The 20,627-nt window shown below is 42.7% G+C and overlaps 1 protein-coding gene and 1 long non-coding RNA gene across 5 annotated transcripts; one reads left to right on the forward strand and one right to left on the reverse strand.

Annotated features, from left to right (window-relative positions):
* The first annotated feature begins 3,779 nt into the window (after positions 1-3,779).
* On the forward strand, positions 3,780-7,382 carry LOC146375322 (uncharacterized). Its single transcript, XR_014802123.1, has 3 exons — positions 3,780-4,534; positions 5,261-5,418; positions 5,852-7,382. It is a non-coding gene; the product is annotated as an uncharacterized LOC146375322 (long non-coding RNA).
* An 8,610-nt stretch (positions 7,383-15,992) lies between these two features.
* On the reverse strand, positions 15,993-19,836 carry LOC146375323 (uncharacterized). 4 transcript variants are annotated; one of them, XR_014802017.1, is made up of 3 exons: positions 19,033-19,833; positions 18,413-18,543; positions 15,993-16,366 (listed from the first exon to the last, which is right to left on the reverse strand). XR_014802017.1 is itself a non-coding variant. In XM_084949099.1 (3 exons), the coding sequence occupies exon 3, from the start codon at positions 18,059-18,061 to the stop codon at positions 16,556-16,558; it is 1,506 nt and encodes a 501-aa protein (XP_084805225.1). In that variant the 5' UTR covers positions 18,062-18,543; positions 19,033-19,525; positions 19,624-19,835; the 3' UTR covers positions 16,373-16,555. The 4 variants fall into 4 exon arrangements, 3 of the variants coding, with proteins under 3 accessions (XP_084805225.1, XP_084805226.1, XP_084805224.1); XM_084949099.1 differs by lacking the exon at positions 15,993-16,366 and having other exon boundaries at positions 16,373-18,543; positions 19,033-19,525; positions 19,624-19,835; XM_084949100.1 differs by lacking the exon at positions 15,993-16,366 and adding an exon at positions 16,373-18,160 and having other exon boundaries at positions 19,033-19,835.
* Between the last annotated feature and the right edge of the window lie 791 nt (positions 19,837-20,627).

Consider the following 20,627-nt stretch of genomic DNA (forward strand, 5'->3'; position numbering starts at 1 on the left):
AATGCCTACCGTTGTGTGTAGGCATTTCAGTCCAGATGTTATGGAGTTCAGTTCAGCTAAGATGTATTTCTAAAGCACCGGATCGCAAAAATAGCCGCTTCTCGGCTGTTTATATTGTAAGGTAAAGACCATACAATATAAGAGAGAAAACCCCCCAACAATCAGATGATCCCCTGTGAGCAAACCCTTGATGACAGTGTCTGTGAAGGTTATCAGTCATCAAGGCCATAGTAGTCTAAGGAGCTTGGAAAGAAAAGCGCCTGGACTTCTTTAAGTTAAAGAAGTCCAGGCGCTTTTCTCCAAGCTCCTTAGACTTGGTGACGGTGGGAAAGAAAAACTCCCTTTTAACAGGAAGAAACTTTCGGCAGAACCAGGCTCAGTGAGGGGCGGCCATCTGCCTCGACCGGTTGGGGGGGGGCACAGCTGTTATAACCCCTGACGCAGCATAGCTTCTAATTCTGAAAGATACGTAAATACCTTAAACCTGCACTCTATGCAGGACACCAAGTGATGACACGACTTGCAGTACTATAGGAGTCTATGCAGAAACAGTTTTCTCTCTTGAATCTCTGTAATTTTTTTGCTACTGAGTGTCTGGGTGCAGTCACTCATTTTGGGCCAATTAAATCAAATGAATTGAACCTGTGTTAACCAGGTTTAATAGGGAGGGCCAAAGTCGTAGTTGTGCTAAATTTCCTCGAATTCTCCTCGGAGATTTTCGAGTAGCTTCCTTTGTTCTTGAAAGTTCTTTTCCATTTGTCTCATCGCTTCCCGTCCATTCCACATCTTTTTGGTAAGGTCACTAACCTTATTTTCTAAGGCCTTATTTTCTTGTTTGAGTATGTCAACTTGGACATCGTAGTTGTTTATCAGATTGTTATGTTCTTCCTGTGAAACTTTGGGAGTCTGAGCTTGGGTTTGCAACGCCATGTCTTCTGTTTTCAAGGCTTCCTGTACATCACACAGATTTTTCTTGACCTCTTCAAGCTCTCTTTTCAGTGCCTCAAATTCATGGCACAACAACTCCTTTTCTCTGTTGGTCACGTTAAAATCATGTTCGGAGTCTTTCTCAGTGGCTTTGAAGATCCGTGATTCTCCTTTCACACCCTCATCGTGTGGTTTCAGTTCTTTTTGAGAATCACCACTCCTTTTGGAAAGCTCCTGGAGGTCCTGTTCAAGAAGTTCGTTATGCCTCGATATGTCAATTTCACGTGCAAAGCATTGGAGTTCCAGGGTCTGTCTGAGCTGTTCACTGTCCGTTGTTTTGTTGTCCTCATTCATGATCCTTTTTCTTTCTCCACTCTCTTGTAACTCTTTAAAGGCTGTGTTTGCCTGATGGAGTTTATCTTTAACAGCCCGTATTTCCTGATGCATGTCATCTTTTTCCTTTTCAAAGTCCCTTTTAAGCTCTCTGATTTCTGCCTCCATTTCCTGCATCACCTCTTTCTGTTGCTGGATCTCTTTGGTTTTGGAGCTGTTTAAATCCGTTAGAATTTGGTTCCAATATTCCAGGTCTTGAATTTTGAAGTGAATTTTTTCATTCTCTAGTTGCAGGTCTCTTTTCCTCTTGTTTTTAGAGAACCCACTTCGTTTGAAGAGAACTTCAATGTTTTTTTGGAGAATTTTGTTCTCATTTATGAGCTCTCTTTTTTGCTCCTTAAGGTCGGCGTTCTCGACTTTAAGGTCACGTATGGTAGAGCTTTGTTGTTTGAGAGTTTTATTCTCATTTTTCAGCTCTTTGATTTGCTGGTTAAGTTTTTCGTTCTCGGCTCTCAGGTTGCACACAACAGGATTTGACAGACTCATATTTCAAATTGAAGTTGATGTTAAATCTCTGTACTAACTAAAAGATTTTTTTAAAAATACGGTCAACTGTGTCAGAAACTGAAGTTTCGAGTAGTTTAACTGCCTAGTGAATTCTTCCACTATCTTTGAAAGACTGACAAGAATGAGAACCTTTCCCCTCTTTAAGGGTTTTAGTGTGCTGATGTCATAAAGAAGATCAGAGATCAAAGGGATTCTGGTGGAATGTCACTGTGTCTGGTCTGGGCAGTTCTGAATTGAATAATAACAAAATGCAGATTGATGGTAATTGTAACTGATAATGGTTACATGAATTATAAACACCCAATAAATATTATTTAGAAATCCAAACTGTGGTGGAGGTGTGGTCCCTGGCTCAGCCGCAGGGGAGGAGTGATGCAGTGAGCTCAAGGGGGCGGTGCCAGGGAGGCTGCAGGGACAGGTGGTGATGATCTTCCTAACGAGGTTTTCCTTTTTATATAGTCAAGCCGGAGACCAGAGTGAGCAGGAGCATGTGCAGAAGACCAACCGGAGAGTTGGGGAACAGGTTGGCAAACCATGAAAGCCATATGTGTGGTGCTTAAACAAACACTCGTCCAGAGTGATCAACATAACAGTGTGTCGGGTTGACTTTTATGCAAACAAACCAAAAAAAACAAAAACATGTCATTGTGAAGCTTTGGCAAATACTAGATTGGTCAACTGATGTGCCGTAAGCATCTGTCAGGCTCTCTGACAGTTAGTTAGTGTTGCCTACAGTTAAAATATGTAATTGTGGTGAAGAGTTAGTATGATTTTACATAAATGGAATCCACATTTAGGAGCCCTTCAGTAAATCCAGGCCAAGCTAAGAAGATGAGCAATGGGAGAAAGACCAAGGACAGAACACATGGAGATGACTGACCAGCGAGCTTTTAATGCTTAAACCTCGTCAAAGTAACTTTTTGTTGTGACTAAATTGTAAAGAGGGATGTGTGTGTATAGAAAGATGGCTGTTAGAGTAGCAGATGTTTAATTTTGTCTAAATTCACTATTAATTCAACACGTTCTCACTCCCAACTCGTCAAACGTGTGACGCATGGTCAGGCTCCCTCTGCTTCGCTTATGGACGCGCAGGGTACCCCCCTCGCGTCGGGAATTGACGTGAAGGCTCCTCCGATTGAAGAGATTGCTGCGGAAGTGCCTGTTGTCGGTATATTTAGACATTTTCCAAATCACATTGTAGTGACGTATACAGAACACAATAAATTATATAATGTAAACAACTACCTGAAAAACAGGTAGAACGATACTTTTCTATCGTTTATTGCATTTATGGAGGGAGTGATGTATGCTGGGTAATGGCACAGCTAGCTACTGGGTGACTTTATTCACCCGCTTCGGCTGTTATCAGTCCATACAATGGGCGTTATTAGCACAAATCAGTCCCATAGATATGGGCCATCTCCTGCTAGATTGTTCAGAAGGTTGTTCTCATCCATCCAGATGGAGGATCACTAACAGGAGCGTGGGAAGACTCCAGAATCCACTCTGGCTGGAATCCGGTGGATATGCAGTGTGTACAGGTAAGACCATTTAAACGGACAGCATTTATAGAATGACTATTAAAAGTCAGCGAGTGTCAGTAATGTTAATGTGGTTATCTTAGTAATACACCGAGTGCTAATATAACAGCTTTAAGATGCATTTGTAGATATTATTACGTGTTTTACCGTCTTTGTGGTGCTAGCTTAAAGTTACGGTGTAAACGTTAGCTTATATTGGAGGAAAGCTGTTACTGGTTAAACGATGTTAGCACAGAAATATTAGCTTCTGTCATGACTGATGAAGGTACTAGTTAATAAAGTTTCCAGTAAAGTGTTTAATCGCAGCCACAGACTGACAGCAAATATCTCGATTAGCTTCAGTGCATCTGTAATAAATATGTGCAAGTTTCAGTGCTTCGTTTAAACTGTATGATACTTATACTGACCCAGGGTCAGTGTAAAATACAATCCTAGCTGTGTGAACAAAGCCTGGCTCCTTTAATCCTGCATGACAAACCTCAGGATGCAGGTTATTATTACTCTTTCCTGCTGGCACACCTGTCACACCTGAGAGTCAGCTAGAAACTTACAGTGACGTGGACATCATGCAAAGACTGCCAGACTCTGTAATACTGCAAATGATCAGTGACTCAGGTTAACACTAAAGTTTAAACGGTACCTCTGTGTCTCTGTGTGCTGAACATCTAGGATTGAGTCAGGCTGCATTGACTGTGGGACTTTAATGTGTTAAAAGCAGGTTGAAGACGGCTCAGAAACATTTGAAGATTAAAATTTAGCATTGTGGCTGCTGGTGGCTTGTAAAGCCTCTACTCAGCTGTATTTTTGTTACTAATTTATGTTTGTTGTTGTTTAACACAGATTTCAGAAGAGCAAATATGCTTAATAGTTTAACTAGATTTCATTTGTCAGTGTGGGACTGCTGAGTCACCTGAAGAACTCATTTCATTCATTCTCCACATGATGTTCATTTACAGAAATGTTTCACAGGAACTGATTTCTCCCAAAGGTTGAACTAGTGTGTTTCCATAGATTACCTCTGTATGAATGTACTTCTTAAATGAAGGCAAGTGTTTGTCCTTTTTTGTTCCTCAGGTACAGTACGTGATATCAAGGGCAGGCGGTCAACACTGGGGGTAGACAAGAAGCAGACGTACTTCCAAGAGGGAGCTGCAGTGAGGTCAGAGGTCAGAATCTGAAACAGCTCAGGTTTATATTTTAGAGGTTATAAAAAATCAAAATGTATTTATAAAGAAACCTTTAAATAATAGTCATAATTATGATTATTATAAGAAATATCAAACATTTAAGTGGATTTTCTGTTACACATATTGTGTTAGCCCTGCAATAAACTGGCAGCCTGTCTTTGTCCTGTATCAGCTGGGATAGGCTTCATCCTCCCGCAACCCTGAATTGGATACATTGTATTCCAATTATGTAATCTGATCATTTACAAACTCAAGGTATCTAATCAAAATGTAAGTAATAATTATAAAATGGGAAAGCAGAAATAAGTGTGACATGAATGTAAATGTGTGAGCTGACATAGAGGACAGCTACATGCAGTCAGAAAAACCTTTGTTGTCAAGTTTGCAGGTATATCAGCACGAAACATTCTTACATAGAAGAGACTGTTAAAGTCTCTAACTCAGTGAAGCATTATTGGTCCCGTCTGTTTGGATAAATATAGTAAGTTGATGTATGTCCATTTATTGACACATTTTCTTAAGTGCTTATCCAGTTCAGGATCACAGTGGAGCTGCAGCTGGATATGTTCACTAAATAAACCTTACAAAAGTTAACAATAAACCTGCATCCATGTACGTTGTTGTCCACAGGATGAGAAAATCAAACTGGAAGACTGTGGAACATGTTAATAAATGTTTGTGTGTTTATGCCTGTGTCTTTCACAGGAGGCGCTGGAAGGTTTCCCTAATAGTTCCTGGTGAATCAAAGCAGAACCATAAAGGTTGCTGGACTGCATGATGGCCTTACCCCTGAGCAGTCATCCTGTTAAAGGAGGAACCACTTAGAAGCTGTTTTCAAAGTAGCTGAGCAGATTTCATCTCAAGTAAGCAATTAACTGTTTGTTCGTTTGTTCTGCCACTTAAAGAGCATTTAAGGACATCTTTTGAGTGTCCAGTTGAATTAATTCTACTGGCTCTCATGGTCATTTGTTATTATAGACATATTTTTCATGTTCATCCAGCTATTTAGTAAATTCTATCTATTTAGTAATATCCGTCAGCTATAAAATGTAATATAAATATAAAAATATCTAAATATCTCCTGTCCTTTATGTTTTAATGATGTAAGACCAGACGTCTGTTATCGTGTTACATTAGCATTCCTCACATATCAATGAGATGCTGCACAGTACAATCCTACTGACACAGCAGAGGGATAACGACGGCTATTCAACATCGTTACACGACACATTCGAGCTGCATGACGCAGACAAAGTGACTAAATCATCTTTTTGTGGTTTATTGTCTTCAAACCAGCAGACAAAGCTGATGGCAGAAGATGTCAGAGAAGAACTTCAGGCCGTGGACTGAAAAGGTATTTTTTTCTTGTTATCAAAAGACATTTGGAGTGGCAGCTTCTACAACTGGTTGTGCTAAAGTAAAGCTTACAGTCTAAGAAATCACAGTGTTGATATTCAGCACAAAGAGAAAAGCTCACTTGTTTGAATTCATTTACAATCATAGTTTTATAAATTCTGACTGTAAACAGCTTTTACAGCTTTGATATTGTTTGACACTCGATATCAGGTGATAGGGTTTAATTTAAAGGTTTCTGTGTCCCAATGAGCCATTTACACTGATCAGTGTCAGTTTAACTGTAACACATTCATTATTTAGATTCAACAAAGAAATAACTGAATGTAAAAAATGGCAGCCCTCAGGCCAGGTTTATAGAGATATATGCATGCATTATGAAATTTATGTATCCCAGATCATTGTTATTCATCTAGTCATGGCAGACCTACCTCTTCCTCCCAAGTTAACTGCAACCCAAAAGAACTAGTGAGGCTATTTACACACTCACAACCAGTGTGGGGTAAAAAGAGCGACCAAAAAGCTGTCAGCCACAGATGTGCTATAAGAGTTAGAAACTCTACTTATGGAGAAACTTTCTAAGTCTAACAGAGGACAGGTACTCCTGCCCAAATAACATGATATAACCCCACATACAGCCCAGCCATAAAATGAACCAAGTCATTTAGTTAAAGACAGCATGGGACCAAATGCATGTAACCAGCCTGCATCAACCTGACATTTCTTCCTCCTGAATTAAATGAATGAATGGATGAAAGTTAAATGACTACAAACCTAAAGCCACTAGTTCCCACACTGGAGCTCCCTGACACTGTGTGTTAACCGTATTTAGCTTGTATCAACAGTTGTAACAGGCTAAGCCACCTGAGACACTGCATTGAATGATTGTTCCTGTCTTAATGATTTCAGCTGACTGGTTTCAGCTCAGATGTTCTGCTTTTTCCTTTCAGTAGATCAAAGCAGCTCGTGCTCCTTCTGCTTCCAATTTAGAAGAAGAAGAAGAAGGCGAAGGCTTCAGCGAAGTGGCGTTCATGGTCTCAGTGAACAGTCACGGTCACACACTGCATGTGGTTTTAAAAGCAACATGTCTGTTCACCACAACAATGGAGATGTGTAATATTAGTGCAGCTACGGTTTGTTTTTGAACATCAGTTCTGTTTTCTACTTTGATCACTTAGACCAAAAAAGTGTTGTTTTCAGATTCTTTCTTTTACATCTATAAACCACCTGTTCATTTTTTTATTACAATTAGTTTCACATAAATGTTAGTGTTTCCTTTATGATCTTTTAATGCTTACACTACACTGTACATGTCTACATTAGAGACATTTCTGTTACCTGTTTCTGTTGACTCAGAGTTGTGAAATGTTCTTTTATTTGATACACAATATGAAGTTCATAATTTTCTTACAAATAAAACTCTAATGACAAACATGAACAGCTGTGCTTATTTCTGAGACATGAGTTTTGAATGTGTTCATATTTAGACAGTGTGCATCTGTATGCTGAAACTGTTATGGTGAACCTGAGGTGATGGTCAACAGAAGGCAAATATATATCAATATAAAACAATATTGAAGTAATGTCTTTACCCTCTGCAGCGTGTGGACGCTGTGCACGCAGTCACCTTATTCACTGTAGTAAACATGCACCGCTAGCTCACGTGACTGACTGTCTCCATGGTTACATCGTATATTATTAGCTATGTAAACAGCTTCCAAAGATACCGCCATAGCTCTCTGCAGCTGTAACACTTAAACACTTTGCAAATCATTTCACGTGTTTGATAGTTATGAAGACAGAATATGTTTTTAAGGTCATGCTAGGCGGTTGCTATGGTGGTTGCTGTGGACTTGGGTGGACCGCGTCCGATTCCTGTTATTAGCTGTCCGCCGTAGGAAGGCTGCGTTCCATTTACAAGTAGTGACAGTCTGCCGCAACTCGAACTCAAACCCCGCTTTGTTCTTTAATTATAGGCCTTTTATAGCCGTTCATGACACGCACACACACACATAAAGCACTTTGCCTCACCATGAGAATGCAAGTTTACCTAACCTAACCTTAAAGTATCTGATATAGGATAGAAAAATGAAGCAACCAGAGATTTAATGATGAAGACTCTGGGTTCTGTAGTTCACGTTTTACAGTCCTGAATGACTCTTTGCATATGATTTATTGAAGAGGAGTTTAGAATGCACTTTACATTTAGACTGTTGCTGTTTCATTTTTTTACATTGTTGCCGTGTTATGTCATAAATAAGGTTCACCTGCTGGGGGTTTGATGGATCAGCTGGACAATACAGTCAAAGACAGACTTCATTCATCATATGCAAGAATCCTAGTTGGATTTTTGTTGTCACTCATGTTTTTGAACCAAATATTGAAAACAATTCTGACAGACTGGATACCTGGTCAGGGTGTACATTACCTTGTACTCAAGCATCCCAGGACAGAGCCCTGCCCCACCATGAGCCTGGGTGGATACGTGGTTATTAATATAAGGACCAATACTGAATATGAATATTTCATGAAAATTGAATTATAATACAAATTAGTAATAAGGGTTTCTCTGCGCCCTTATCTACCCCATACTCAAAGAGCTGCGGGCAGAGAGGGTGACAGGAGAGGATGGCACTGAAGAGAAGATGCTCGGTTTCTGGAGTCTCCTGGTCCTGTCAGTACAGGGAGTGGATGCATCTGCTGTGTCTTCTCGTGGATGCTCACCTACCTTGACTCGTCCCAGCCTGGTATGGATTTCCCAACACTGCGGACAGTGGCCCACGTCAGAGACGTTTAATATTGATTACATATGTCTGAATTGCTAACCCTAACCCTAACCCTAGCTCAACAGACCACAATGCCCTGGACTGTCAGTATTATTACACGCTGTGAACATAAGTACCTTTGATCACTGTTGTAGAGACCCACCTTTTAGCACATCCCAGCACACCCACTCACTTCACCAGATGCACCTTGTTTAGTTCTCTCACCTTTGATTGGGTGTGGTGCTTGTCCTTAATTGCACTCACCTGTCACACATTATATAAGGACTGCATTCACTTTAGGCTCACTCTTTCTTCACTCCCACACGGGGCGGCAGCAGAGGTGAGGTTCTGTTCTGTTCTGGTTTTTCTTATTTTATGTATTGTTTAAGGTAATGAGTAACTTCTCTGTTTTCTTTCAGCATTGGCAGTCCATCTGTGTCTTTCTTTCCTTCCTTCTTTGCTTTATTGATTTGAGAATAAAAGGAGAACCCTGTGAATGATTAGATGACTGCTTATTCTTATCCTAATCGGATGAGCCCATGATGCTGATTACTCAACCCTGAGCCTTCCTTTCCTTCATAACATGGTCCTCCGAGCCGGAGCAGTGTTAGCGTCATGGATTCAAAGCAGCCATTGACTGAAGGTTTGAGAAGATCCAGTCGTGATAGTCGACCTCCTGCCCACCAGCAGCAGTATGACGTTCAGTATCATGGAAGTAGAAGAGCTACATGTGAGACAGAGAGTCAAATCGAATGCCAGCATAGCGACAAAGACACACATGGGCTGCAGGATCCTGTCGGAGAGTCAGAAAGTCAACCAGAGACCCGCCCTGCTCCTTTACCTACCAACCAAGATGAGGTCATGAGGGAACTCCTGACGACGATGAGGGAGATCAGGCAATTTATGATTCAATCATGTCCTTCCCATTCTTGTAGCTCCAGATCTTCAATTCGCACTGTCTCATCTGATGGAATCAGATCTTCTGTATGCAGTTTACGAGCCAGTCCTCAAACACATCAACAACATGAGCAGCTCCCAGTGATTGATACAGCAACCTGTCAATCACCCTTCCAGCCCCCACAGATTAGCCGTCAGTCTGGCTTAGTTACAGCTGCCAGCCCTCCTTTACCTAATTCAACAATATTAGATGCTGCAATCCCTTCAACTGGTTTACCTAGACCAGTCCTTGCTACAGAAGATGAGACTCCCTTTGATTTCCTGGCCTTATCACGGCAGGATCCCCACCAGGTCTCATGTGTTCAACCTGCTGTTCCTTTAGCTGAAGACCCTGTTCAACCTCTCATTTGCATATCTGACCACAAGTATTGCCCTCCTCTAGAGCAGCAACCAGCTACATCCAATGCCTCACATGAACAGAAACCTTTGATACCTGTTACTGCTAGCTCGGGTCACTCCTCTAGCACGAGAACACATGTATATAAGCTTGAAGGTCCTTCGTTTCCAGACCTTAGTAGAGAAGACGAAATGCAATACAGGATGTTACGGATGGCCCTTACAAACCTTCTTGATCCTCATGAGACAGAGCACTTCAAATATCATGTCCTTCTTGATCACCTCAAAGTAGACCAAGCTAAACGATTAGCTCTTGCCTTTTCCTACGCTCCTGACCCATACACTCAAGCCATCAAAGCCCTTGATGAGCGTTATGGGCAACCAAGACAGCTGGCATTGAAAGAGCTAAAGAATATACTGGAACTGCCTCCTATCAGAGCAGGTGATGGTCAGAGTCTTGATAATTTTGCTCTTCGTGTACAGGCTTTAGTTGGGTTGCTTAGCACTATGGGAGAACAAGGACGTGCAGAACTAGATTGTGGCTCCCATGTTGATCACTTGTTAGCGAAGTTGCCTGCAGAGCATTTCAGTCGCTTCAAACGGCACGTTTACAGGGAACAGGGAGAAATAACGTATACCTTGCCTTTGTTCTCATCCTGGTTGCAAATGGAATGCAAGTGTCAACCCAGAAAGGCCAGTCCTGTTTCATCCTTCAACCAGCCACAACCTGCCCGTAAGTACACCTCTCCACTTACAACAATATTACATGGGGCAAATACATCTGATGATCCTGTACAGGCAGCACAACCGATCATAACAACTAAGGCAACATGTGCATATTGCCGCTCACCTGAACACCACATTAGTAAGTGTCCCGAGTTCATTCAGAAGACAAAGGATGAGAAAATAAACTGGATAAAAGCAAACAAACAGTGTTGGCGTTGTGCTAGGACTCATCAGGCCGCAAAGTGTGACCTGAGGAAAGCATGTGCCACTTGTATGGGACGACATCTACAGATCCTATGTGATGTAAATAAGAGATCTACAACTGAATCTAATCCTGTAGTGAGGACACTGTACTTTGATAGACCTAGTGATTGTCCTAGTGTCCTTTTAAAGGTTGTGAAAGTGCTCCTGCGAAATGGCAAAAGAACTCTTGAAACATATGCAGTACTTGATGATGGCTCCCAGCGTACCATTCTTCTACCATCAGCGGCGCAGCATCTCAACCTAACTGGGGAAGCAGAGAGATTATCACTTAGAACTGTCCGTCAAGAAGTTGAAACTATTCAAGGTTCTTCCGTAAGTTTCAAAATCTCACCCATCGCACACCCAGAGAAAACCTACACAATTAATAATGCCTTCACTGCAAGTCACCTAGCACTTTCAGACCACACCTACCCTGTATCATCTCTCCAACGGAGATACAAGCATCTTCAAGGTATCCCATTACCCATTATTAATAAAGCAGCGCCACTCCTGCTCATAGGCTCAGATCATACTCACCTCATCACGCCTACTGCTCCATTGAGACAGGGACCATATGGGTCTCCTGCAGGAGTTAAAACCCAATTAGGATGGACACTTCAAGGTCCGATCACAGATTTTCAGCCCCAGAGCAGTACAGAGCATGTGCAGTGTTTGTTCACATCTCTCAGTTCATCTGCAGACGTACTGCGTTATCATGTTGAGAAGCTATGGCAACTAGACACTTTACCTGAATACAGTGAGAAATCTGTGATCCGATCAAAGCAAGATCAACTGGCACTGGAACTCCTTGAACAGGCCACAAAAAGGGTTGAGATCAATGGTGTTAATCGCTACGCCACTCCTCTTCTTCGGATGGCAAACTTTCCTCCTTTGAATGTCCCTCCAACTGTAGTCATGTCTAGACTCCGCAACACTGAGGCTCGGTTAGCTAAAGATCCTGACAAAGCCATGTCTTACAAGGATCAGATTTTGAAATTGGAGCAAGCAGGCTATGTAGTTAAACTTAGCCCGGAGGAGATGCACAATAGCAAAGAAGCCTGGTATATTCCTCATCATATGACAAGTCACAACAATAAAGATCGCATAGTCTTTGACTGCTCTTTCACATTTCAAGGTCAGTGTCTCAATAAGTACCTATTGCCAGGACCAATCCTTGGGCCAACACTTCTCGGTGTTTTGTTGCGTTTTAGGCAACATTCAGTGGCAATAAGTGGCGACATCAAAGGCATGTTTCACCAAGTCCGTCTTCTGCCTCCTGATAAACCACTCCTCCGATTCCTGTGGCGTGACATGAACAAAGCAGCTCCCCCTTCAGTGTATGAGTGGCAGGTACTCCCCTTCGGTACGACCTGCAGCCCTTGTTGTGCAATCTATGCACTGCAGAAACACGTGAAGGAATATCAATCTGACAAAGATGTGCAGTCTTCAGTAATGCAGTGTTTCTATGTTGATAATTGCTTGCAGAGTATTCCATCAGCAGAGTTAGCTCGAACACTCCTAGACAAATTAAGAAACCATCTATCAGAAGGAGGCTTCGATCTTCGCCAGTGGGCCAGCAATAATCCTGTTGTGATTAGCCATCTACCATCTGAGGTAAGAATGGCAAGTAATGAACTTTGCCTGACTGAAGACAAGCCATCTGTCCCACATGAACGCACATTAGGATTATTGTGGAATTGTGAGACTGACTTGTTTGCCTATAAATACAGAACTCTAGCCTCACACCCCACCACAATGCGTCGTATCTATGCAGTACTTGCTCGTCTGTATGACCCATTAGGCTACTTACTCCCATTCACAACGCGCCAAAACCTTGGTGCAAGAGCTATGGAGAAAGGAGAGAGATTGGGATGACCCTTCCCTTCCATACAACCTCTTAGAGGCATGGAAGTCCTGGGAAGAAGAACTTTGTTATCTTCCACAAATTGCCATCCCACGTTGCTATACTTCTAAGGAAATGAATGTTTCTACCACGGTTCGAGACATTCATATCTTCTGTGACGCTTCGGAGCGAGCATATGGTGCTGTCGCATATTTGAGATCAGATGATCTTGAAGGTCATGTGGAACTGAGTTTCTTGTTAGCTCGCTCACGTGTTGCTCCTAAACGGAATTTAACAATACCCAGACTGGAGCTATGCGCAGCCCTACTAGGCGCACGCCTCTGTGAGCTCATACAAACAGAACTCACCTTACCAGTCAGAACTACCACCCTTTGGACTGACTCAACAACTGTACTTCACTGGCTTCAGTCAGATTCCTGCCATTTCAAGGTATTCGTAGGAGCCAGAGTCTCAGAAATTCAAAACCTCACAAACAGTCAAGACTGGAGATACATCAATTCAGCCACAAATCCTGCTGATGATGTTACGAGAGGTAAATCCCTGAAAGAGTTCCTTAGCCCAAACAGGTGGACCGAGGGTCCCTCGTTTCTGCATGAACCTCCGAATAACTGGCCCACAGTTACAGATCTCCATCCTGATGATGATCAGACTGAGTTAAAGAAATCCTACTTTTTTGGTATTGTCAGTATACCCTCCCATACATACACACCCAGCTTCAGAATCTATCAAGAGCTATTGGATTTCACGGCTCGTTCACTCTCCAACCAAAAGGGTAACATTCCTTCTGCAGCTGATTATCTAACAGCAGAACAAGAAATCCTTCGTCAGGCACAACTGGACAGTTTCGGTGAAGATTTAGCCCGTTTACAGTCAGACAAACCCCTCTCATCCGACAGCCGTCTATTGTGTTTGTCACCAGTGTTGTGCAGGAATTCTGGACTTATCCATGTAGGAGGCCGACTACGGCAAAGCCCAGACTTGGAATTGAATGTCATTCACCCAATAGTACTTGATCCTGCTCATCCAGTGACCAAACTGATCATACAAGATTATGATGACAAACTGCATCATGCTGGTTCAGAAAGACTTTTTGCTGAACTACGTCGGAAATTTTGGATTCTCAGAGGAAGGGAAGCCGTACGCAGGCATCAGTATAGCTGCGTTGCATGTCAGAAATGGAGAGCACAGCCCATCATTCCAAAAATGTCAGACTTGCCTGCTGCTCGTCTTAGGTTATTCAAACCACCTTTCTACTCCACAGGAATAGACTGCTTTGGACCATACATGGTCAAGACCGGCCGCAGATCGGAGAAAAGGTGGGGAATAATATTCAAATGTCTCACGACTCAGTGTATACATCTTGACCTCCTAAACAGCATGGATACCGACTCCTTCCTCATGGCCCTCCAACGATTCATTTCTCGACGAGGAACACCCCTGGAAATTATATGTGATCAAGGAACTAACTTCAAAGGAGGAGATAAGGAACTACGGGCTGCTTTTGACAACCTTGCTCCGACTCTACAGCCGGTCCTGATGACTAAAAGAATCCATTTCAAATTCAATCCCCCGCATGCACCCCATTTCGGTGGAGCCTGGGAGAGGGAGATACGTTCTGTGAAGAATGCTCTGAAGAGAACCATTGGTGCACAAATGGTCACTGAAGAGGTCTTAAGAACGGTCCTAATTGAGATTGAAGGCATTCTTAACTCAAAACCCCTAGGCTATGTATCCTCAGACATTGCGGATATTGATCCCATAACCCCAAACCTTCTCATTATGGGCCGACATGATTCGTCACTTCCCTTAGTATCCTATTCTGATTCTGACCTCCTAGGTCGACGACGATGGCGACATGCACAAATATTGGCAGATCACTTCTGGCGGCACTTCATAAAGGACTATCTACCATCCCTCCAAAGAAGACACAAATGGCAGAAGGAGAACCCAGATCTCACACTGAACTCTGTCGTAATGATCATGGATTCACGCCTTCCACGTGCCCTCTGGCCCATAGGCAGAGTGACATGCCTCCTGAAAAGCCCAGATGAACGCATCAGAACCGTGGAAGTCTTAGCACAGGATAAAACCTATATCCGCCCTGTCTCCTGTCTTATCCCCCTGCCCCCGCTTCCTGACGAAGACTGATCCTGATCATATCAACATATTTCTCACTAGAAATATGGGGGCGGCTGTTGTAGAGACCCACCTTTTAGCACATCCCAGCACACCCACTCACTTCACCAGATGCACCTTGTTTAGTTCTCTCACCTTTGATTGGGTGTGGTGCTTGTCCTTAATTGCACTCACCTGTCACACATTATATAAGGACTGCATTCACTTTAGGCTCACTCTTTCTTCACTCCCACACGGGGCGGCAGCAGAGGTTCTGTTCTGTTCTGGTTTTTCTTATTTTATGTATTGTTTAAGGTAATGAGTAACTTCTCTGTTTTCTTTCAGCATTGGCAGTCCATGTGTGTCTTTCTTTCCTTCCTTCTTTGCTTTATTGATTTGAGAATAAAAGGAGAACCCTGTGAATGATTAGATGACTGCTTATTCTTATCCTAATCGGATGAGCCCATGATGCTGATTACTCAACCCTGAGCCTTCCTTTCCTTCATAACAATCAGTTTATGTTGTAAAAGAGAAGGAATATTGGAAAGAAAGATCAACATTGTGATATTATTTCTTCCAAACTGACCAGAAACATGCTTGTCAGACTCTCACAGCAAAGGATCAGACTCACTGTGCATGACGGCTCAGGCCAATGATGTCTGTTAGATTGTCAGTTGTTTAGTGCTTCTGTACAGTTAGGGTCACCGTCTCTATTTCAGAATAATTAATATGCGGAAAACACTAAAAGTTGATTGTCTTCCAATATTCTAGCATAACTAAAAAACTTTGACTTTGTAAGTACATATTATTAGTCCTAATGCCAATATGATTCTTCATAACTCCTGCTTTGAAATACTGAACTTTAAAATTTACCTGATGAAAGATGATTTACAGTGGCACTCTGTCAGGATCATTCTGACTGTAAGATCACTGTATTAATCTGAATCCTTCTGAAATGTGCTGTGAATGAATGCTGATGCAACTCACTGTGGGAAAGCTGTTAATAAAATGAATCTGTGACACATGCAACACATTCACAGAGGAAGAGGACACAAAGGGAGGACACGCAGAGGCTGTGTTGAAGTCAGAAATCCAAATCTTTATTAAAAAACAGGCGGCGGTAACAAACAGGAAGACAAGCAGTCCATCAAACAGTCTACAGGGTCAAACATACAGAGAATTCAAACAGCAGTAAAAAATAACTGGACACTGAAAAACTTAAAGCAATGTGTGACGCAATAAAAGGAAGCAGCGCAGTATATTCACTGAATTAACATAATCTAATTCTACTCTACCGTATGTGCTGAGACACTCATCCTTTTTACCAGAGACCTCGCGCTTCGTTCTCGCCCACGGCCTGAAGTCACTAAGGATCACGAGTGGTGTAAGTGGCGTATCAAACAGCGCCGGGCCGGCCTGACCTCCGTGCTCAGAAAGTTTTCCCTTGTCGGCCTGCAAAAAATAAACCAAAAAACATATAGCTGTGATTAAAAACATCATCGACATTAAACCTATGGTATTATTGAACATTGTGATAGCCTTTTGAACTCTTTTCTCGTCACGAGTATCTGATTGTTGTGATGGCATGGTGTTGTGTGTAAGTTATGTTGTAGCAAAAAGTTCAAAGCCCTTTTTAGATGCTCAGTTTGGTGCCGCTCCCTTTCGCTGGCGCGGCGACTTCCTCCTAGGCTGCTCTTCTTTCTTCGACCTCCCGGGTAGACCACCGGTTGGCCCGTTGCACAGGTGTGAGGGTTTATTCTGCCTCTGAGTTTCACCTGTGTTGGGTGGAGATTGATTTCTCCCCACCAAGTCCTCGTGCGCCGCTGCGCACTGCGTCCAGTGATACCAGGCGTCGCCTTTCCCTCTCAGTTGAACCGCTGTAGCTGTCCGAGCCGACACCTCGTATGGACCAGTCCAACGGGGTTCCTTCCACTTGCGTTTGATGACCTTCAGCCACACTGCCTTTGCGTCCGGGACCTCTCCTCCTCCTGTGGGCTTTTCACAAGCCACCTGTTTGGTGAAACTGGACACCAGCGCCTTTAACTCGTTCCAATAGTCTGCGTGAGACCTGTTCCCTCTGGTGTCCTGTCCCACCGAGCCCACCGTCCAAGGGGCCGGAAACTGTCTCCCAGTTTGCAGCTCGTACGGTGTGAAGCCCACTTCCGGTTTGACCGCTGGCTTGGGATTGTGTGCGCCACAGATTAAACACATCCTGGCCTTTTCCCTTATCATTTCTTTCAACTCAGGATGCCACCAATGACACAAGTTTCTCTCCATCTGTGCTACCCCCACGTGGGCAAGTCCGTGGGCCTCCTCCACCTTCTGTTTTGCCATTTTGGCTGTCAACACGGGGCGCCCGTCTGGCCCCCTCCACAAGTGTCCATCCTGCCAGGCTCCTTTGTTTTTCCACACCCCCTTTTCCTCTGGGGATGCCTCCTCCTGAGCCTGTTTGACTTCCTCCGTCATGTTAGTGGATACTTCCTCTTCTGCAGTTACCTGTATCATTTGTTTCCGTCCTTTGTAGTCTGCCGCCTCTTTTGCGGCTTCATCTGCTTTCTGGTTTCCTTTTGCCACCATGCTGGTTCCTTGTGAGTGCGCTTTGCATTTTATGATACTCACTTCATCTGGGTCAGCCAAGGCCTTTTCCAGTTCCTCCATTTCACTTTTGTGGCAGATAGGTGCATTGGTTGCTGTTCTGAATCCTGCTCTTTTCCATTGAGCCAGCTCCACATGAGCTGCTCCGAATGCATACGCTGAGTCAGTGTAGATGTTCACTCTCCTATTCTTAGCTAATCTCAAGGCTCGAGCTAGGGCTATCACTTCAGCTCTCTGTGCCGACTGCTGTCCCCCAATTCTTCCTGCTTCTTTGACCTGATACTCCTCTCCTACTCTGCAGACTACCGCATATCCTGCTTTCAGTCCTTCTTCGTCTCTGTGGCAACATCCATCAGTGAACCAGTCCTCAGCTCCAGGTATAGGTTCTGCCTTCAGGTCCTCTCTAATTTTTTCTTCAACCTGTGCTCTTCTGACGCAGTCATGGGGTTCCCCTGCTCCCATTAAATCTGCCATGTTTGCTCCTTCATGTGTGAATGTTAGATTTGGGGCCTCTAAGACTTTGCTCAATCTCTGTTGTGCCCGTGGTGACATACTAAATGCTTGTGAGTTCACGTATGCCACTATGCTGTGTGTAGCTCTACGTCACTTTACCTGGATGATGACTCCTCTCCCCCTCACTCAGAAACACTCCTAATATAACCAAGCAAATAAATAATATTGAAGATTTACTTACATCATTACAAAAACAGCAAAAACATCTCCCTTTGATTCTATTTCTCCATTCCTGCTGAACATCAGGCAACAAATATCTCAATAAATCACAGTAAAATGTAAAGCACATATTTTCTCTGCTTTGTCTAACCTCTGCAGAGCCTCTGTCAAGAAAAACATAACTGTAAGCATAAAACAAATATACATTTCATAACACGTCACTGGACAAACCTTGGTCAGTTGATTTCCTCTGTGCAGTGCAGACGAACATCAGTCAGCAAGTGACTCTGCTGGTTCTTCTGAGGAAACACCACCGTCTCTCCACACCGTCACCATCTGTGAGCACAAACTGCCGCTCTGCTCTGCCAGCATGTAGGAAATCACATATCACACACAGGGGTGAAGAAACATCAGAGCTCAACTTTGGATACTTTAGATCTTAACAGATCAAAGTAGCTCTTAGTTTCAGCAATCAGTGAGCAGACAAACAATGATACCATACTGATTCTGTATGAATACAATATGGTATTTTCAATACAGGTGTCAAATTAATTTATTAAAACTAATACAGATATATGTATATTTTTTTTTGATAAATTAGTTTGCTAAATTATAAGAATATATTTTTATTTTTTTTTTTCATTTAACAATTGCAACTGAAAGAAATTAAATATTGAACAAAAATATATTGTCACATTCTGAGCATGCTCAGCATGCTGACAGACTTGAAGTTGCTACAGATTTTAAGAAGTGATAATTATAGGGAAGAAACTTCTCTTTTTCATCCGTTTAATCAAACATTTGATGCCTCAGCTGTTTCAGTCCTATAGCGTTCTGCAACTACAACTAACCTGAAGCTTGGATTTGGCTGCAGGTGCCCCTGTACATCCTTCTCAGCAGCACACATGTGGGTACCATTTAATCACACTTCTTCCTGAGCTTTGCTTCATCACAAGACCAAAGGTGGCATCCCGTGTCACAGTCTTATCATCATCCAGAAGAAACATTTGAAGAAACATCATGGAGAAGAAACATTTACGCGCCTCCTGGTTTTGTTTTCTGATCCTGCGAAAAGACTGAGGACAACAAAGCCCAGAGAACACGAGATACACAACATCCAACATTCAGACTCAACAGCCTCCATAAATGAAGAGCACCAGGTTGGTTCAGTTATAGTAGATATAAGCATACTTCACATTACTGGGTATGAATAATAATGAGGAGGCAAACTTTGAAGATGCAGAGCATGATGTCCCATCATCAGACTGTAAACAAACATCCACCAGGCTTCTTTGTTGGCAAAATTGATGATTCTCCTATCAGGGATCAGTAGCGTGTATTAACCTGTGGTATAAGCAGCAGTCACTGAAATATTACTCTTTCAGATAAGAAATCTAGCACATAAAAGCCAGGGTGGGAGGGATCTCTGCAAACTGACTTACCTCTGCAAGTGTGAAGCTCAACAAAAATCTGACTCTCCAGTCACAGACAAACAAAAACCTCCAGCTGGGAGATAGAAAACGCTGTCTGGGTCTTGCTGGATGTTGCTGGTCAGAGTCCACACATTAGCAGAGTGCTTCTTGGTCCCACTGACCCATGTGGACAGCGACTGTGGAGAACTGTTCTGGAAAACAGAGAAGAGAATTAAAATAACAAAAAGCCAAACAGGATTTCCACAAAGACTCTCTTGGAATCAGCAATCAAAAAAATCACTGGTTCATATTTCAATTAAATATGAACAGGTTCCTCAAATGTAAGCAGTTCAGATCTGATTTAATTTAATTTCCTTCACACAGCACATTCGTCCAGGCTGACAGGTAAACATAGAATTAATCTCAGGTAACATGACTCATAGTAGAGATTCAGTAAGAAAGATTGCAGGCTCAAATATTATTACCACACAATCCAAGGACACACCAACAGCTCAGATTTGTAGAACTATTTAAACAAATGTCTTCTGAATATTCAATTCAGGTTCACAGTGGGAGGGTGGGAGGTGTCGTGGAATTTTTTAAATAAAGTCTGCAACACAGAAAGAGCTGTGATCAAGCTATTTATTACTGCGCCAACACACATCAAACATCACAGTTCAGTCATGTCAGCGCTGCCGCAGAAGTGGTGCTCCTACTCCTTTATGCATTCCAAGGAAGAGGGAGGAAGTTACAAACTGATCCTACCACACTTCACGTGCCTCGCTATGAAACCTAACCGATCAATGGTTAAGCTGTTTTGTGCCCTTGGCCTTATCAGCACCTGTAAAGGGAGTTGTTTTCTCAAACTGCTGACGCTGAAGTAAGTTCATCTAGTTTTAGAAACTTCCACTGAACAGTCTATAACAGTGTCACAACTAAGCATATGCATAAGCACTTAAATACTTTAAATGAGAATAACAGAAAATTTCTATTAAAAAGGCTAGAGCCTGTCCCAGTAGTCATAGGTAGAGCAC

Source organism: Perissodus microlepis, chromosome 13 (genome assembly GCF_051167445.1).
Source record: "Perissodus microlepis isolate ML-2025 ecotype Zambia chromosome 13, ASM5116744v1, whole genome shotgun sequence".
Classification (NCBI taxonomy): domain Eukaryota; kingdom Metazoa; phylum Chordata; class Actinopteri; order Cichliformes; family Cichlidae; genus Perissodus; species Perissodus microlepis.

Bases quoted from the DNA above. Each gene is read 5' to 3' on its own strand.
- LOC146375323 (XM_084949098.1), bottom strand. From the start codon at position 18,061: ATGTCACCACGGGCACAACAGAGATTGAGCAAAGTCTTAGAGGCCCCA.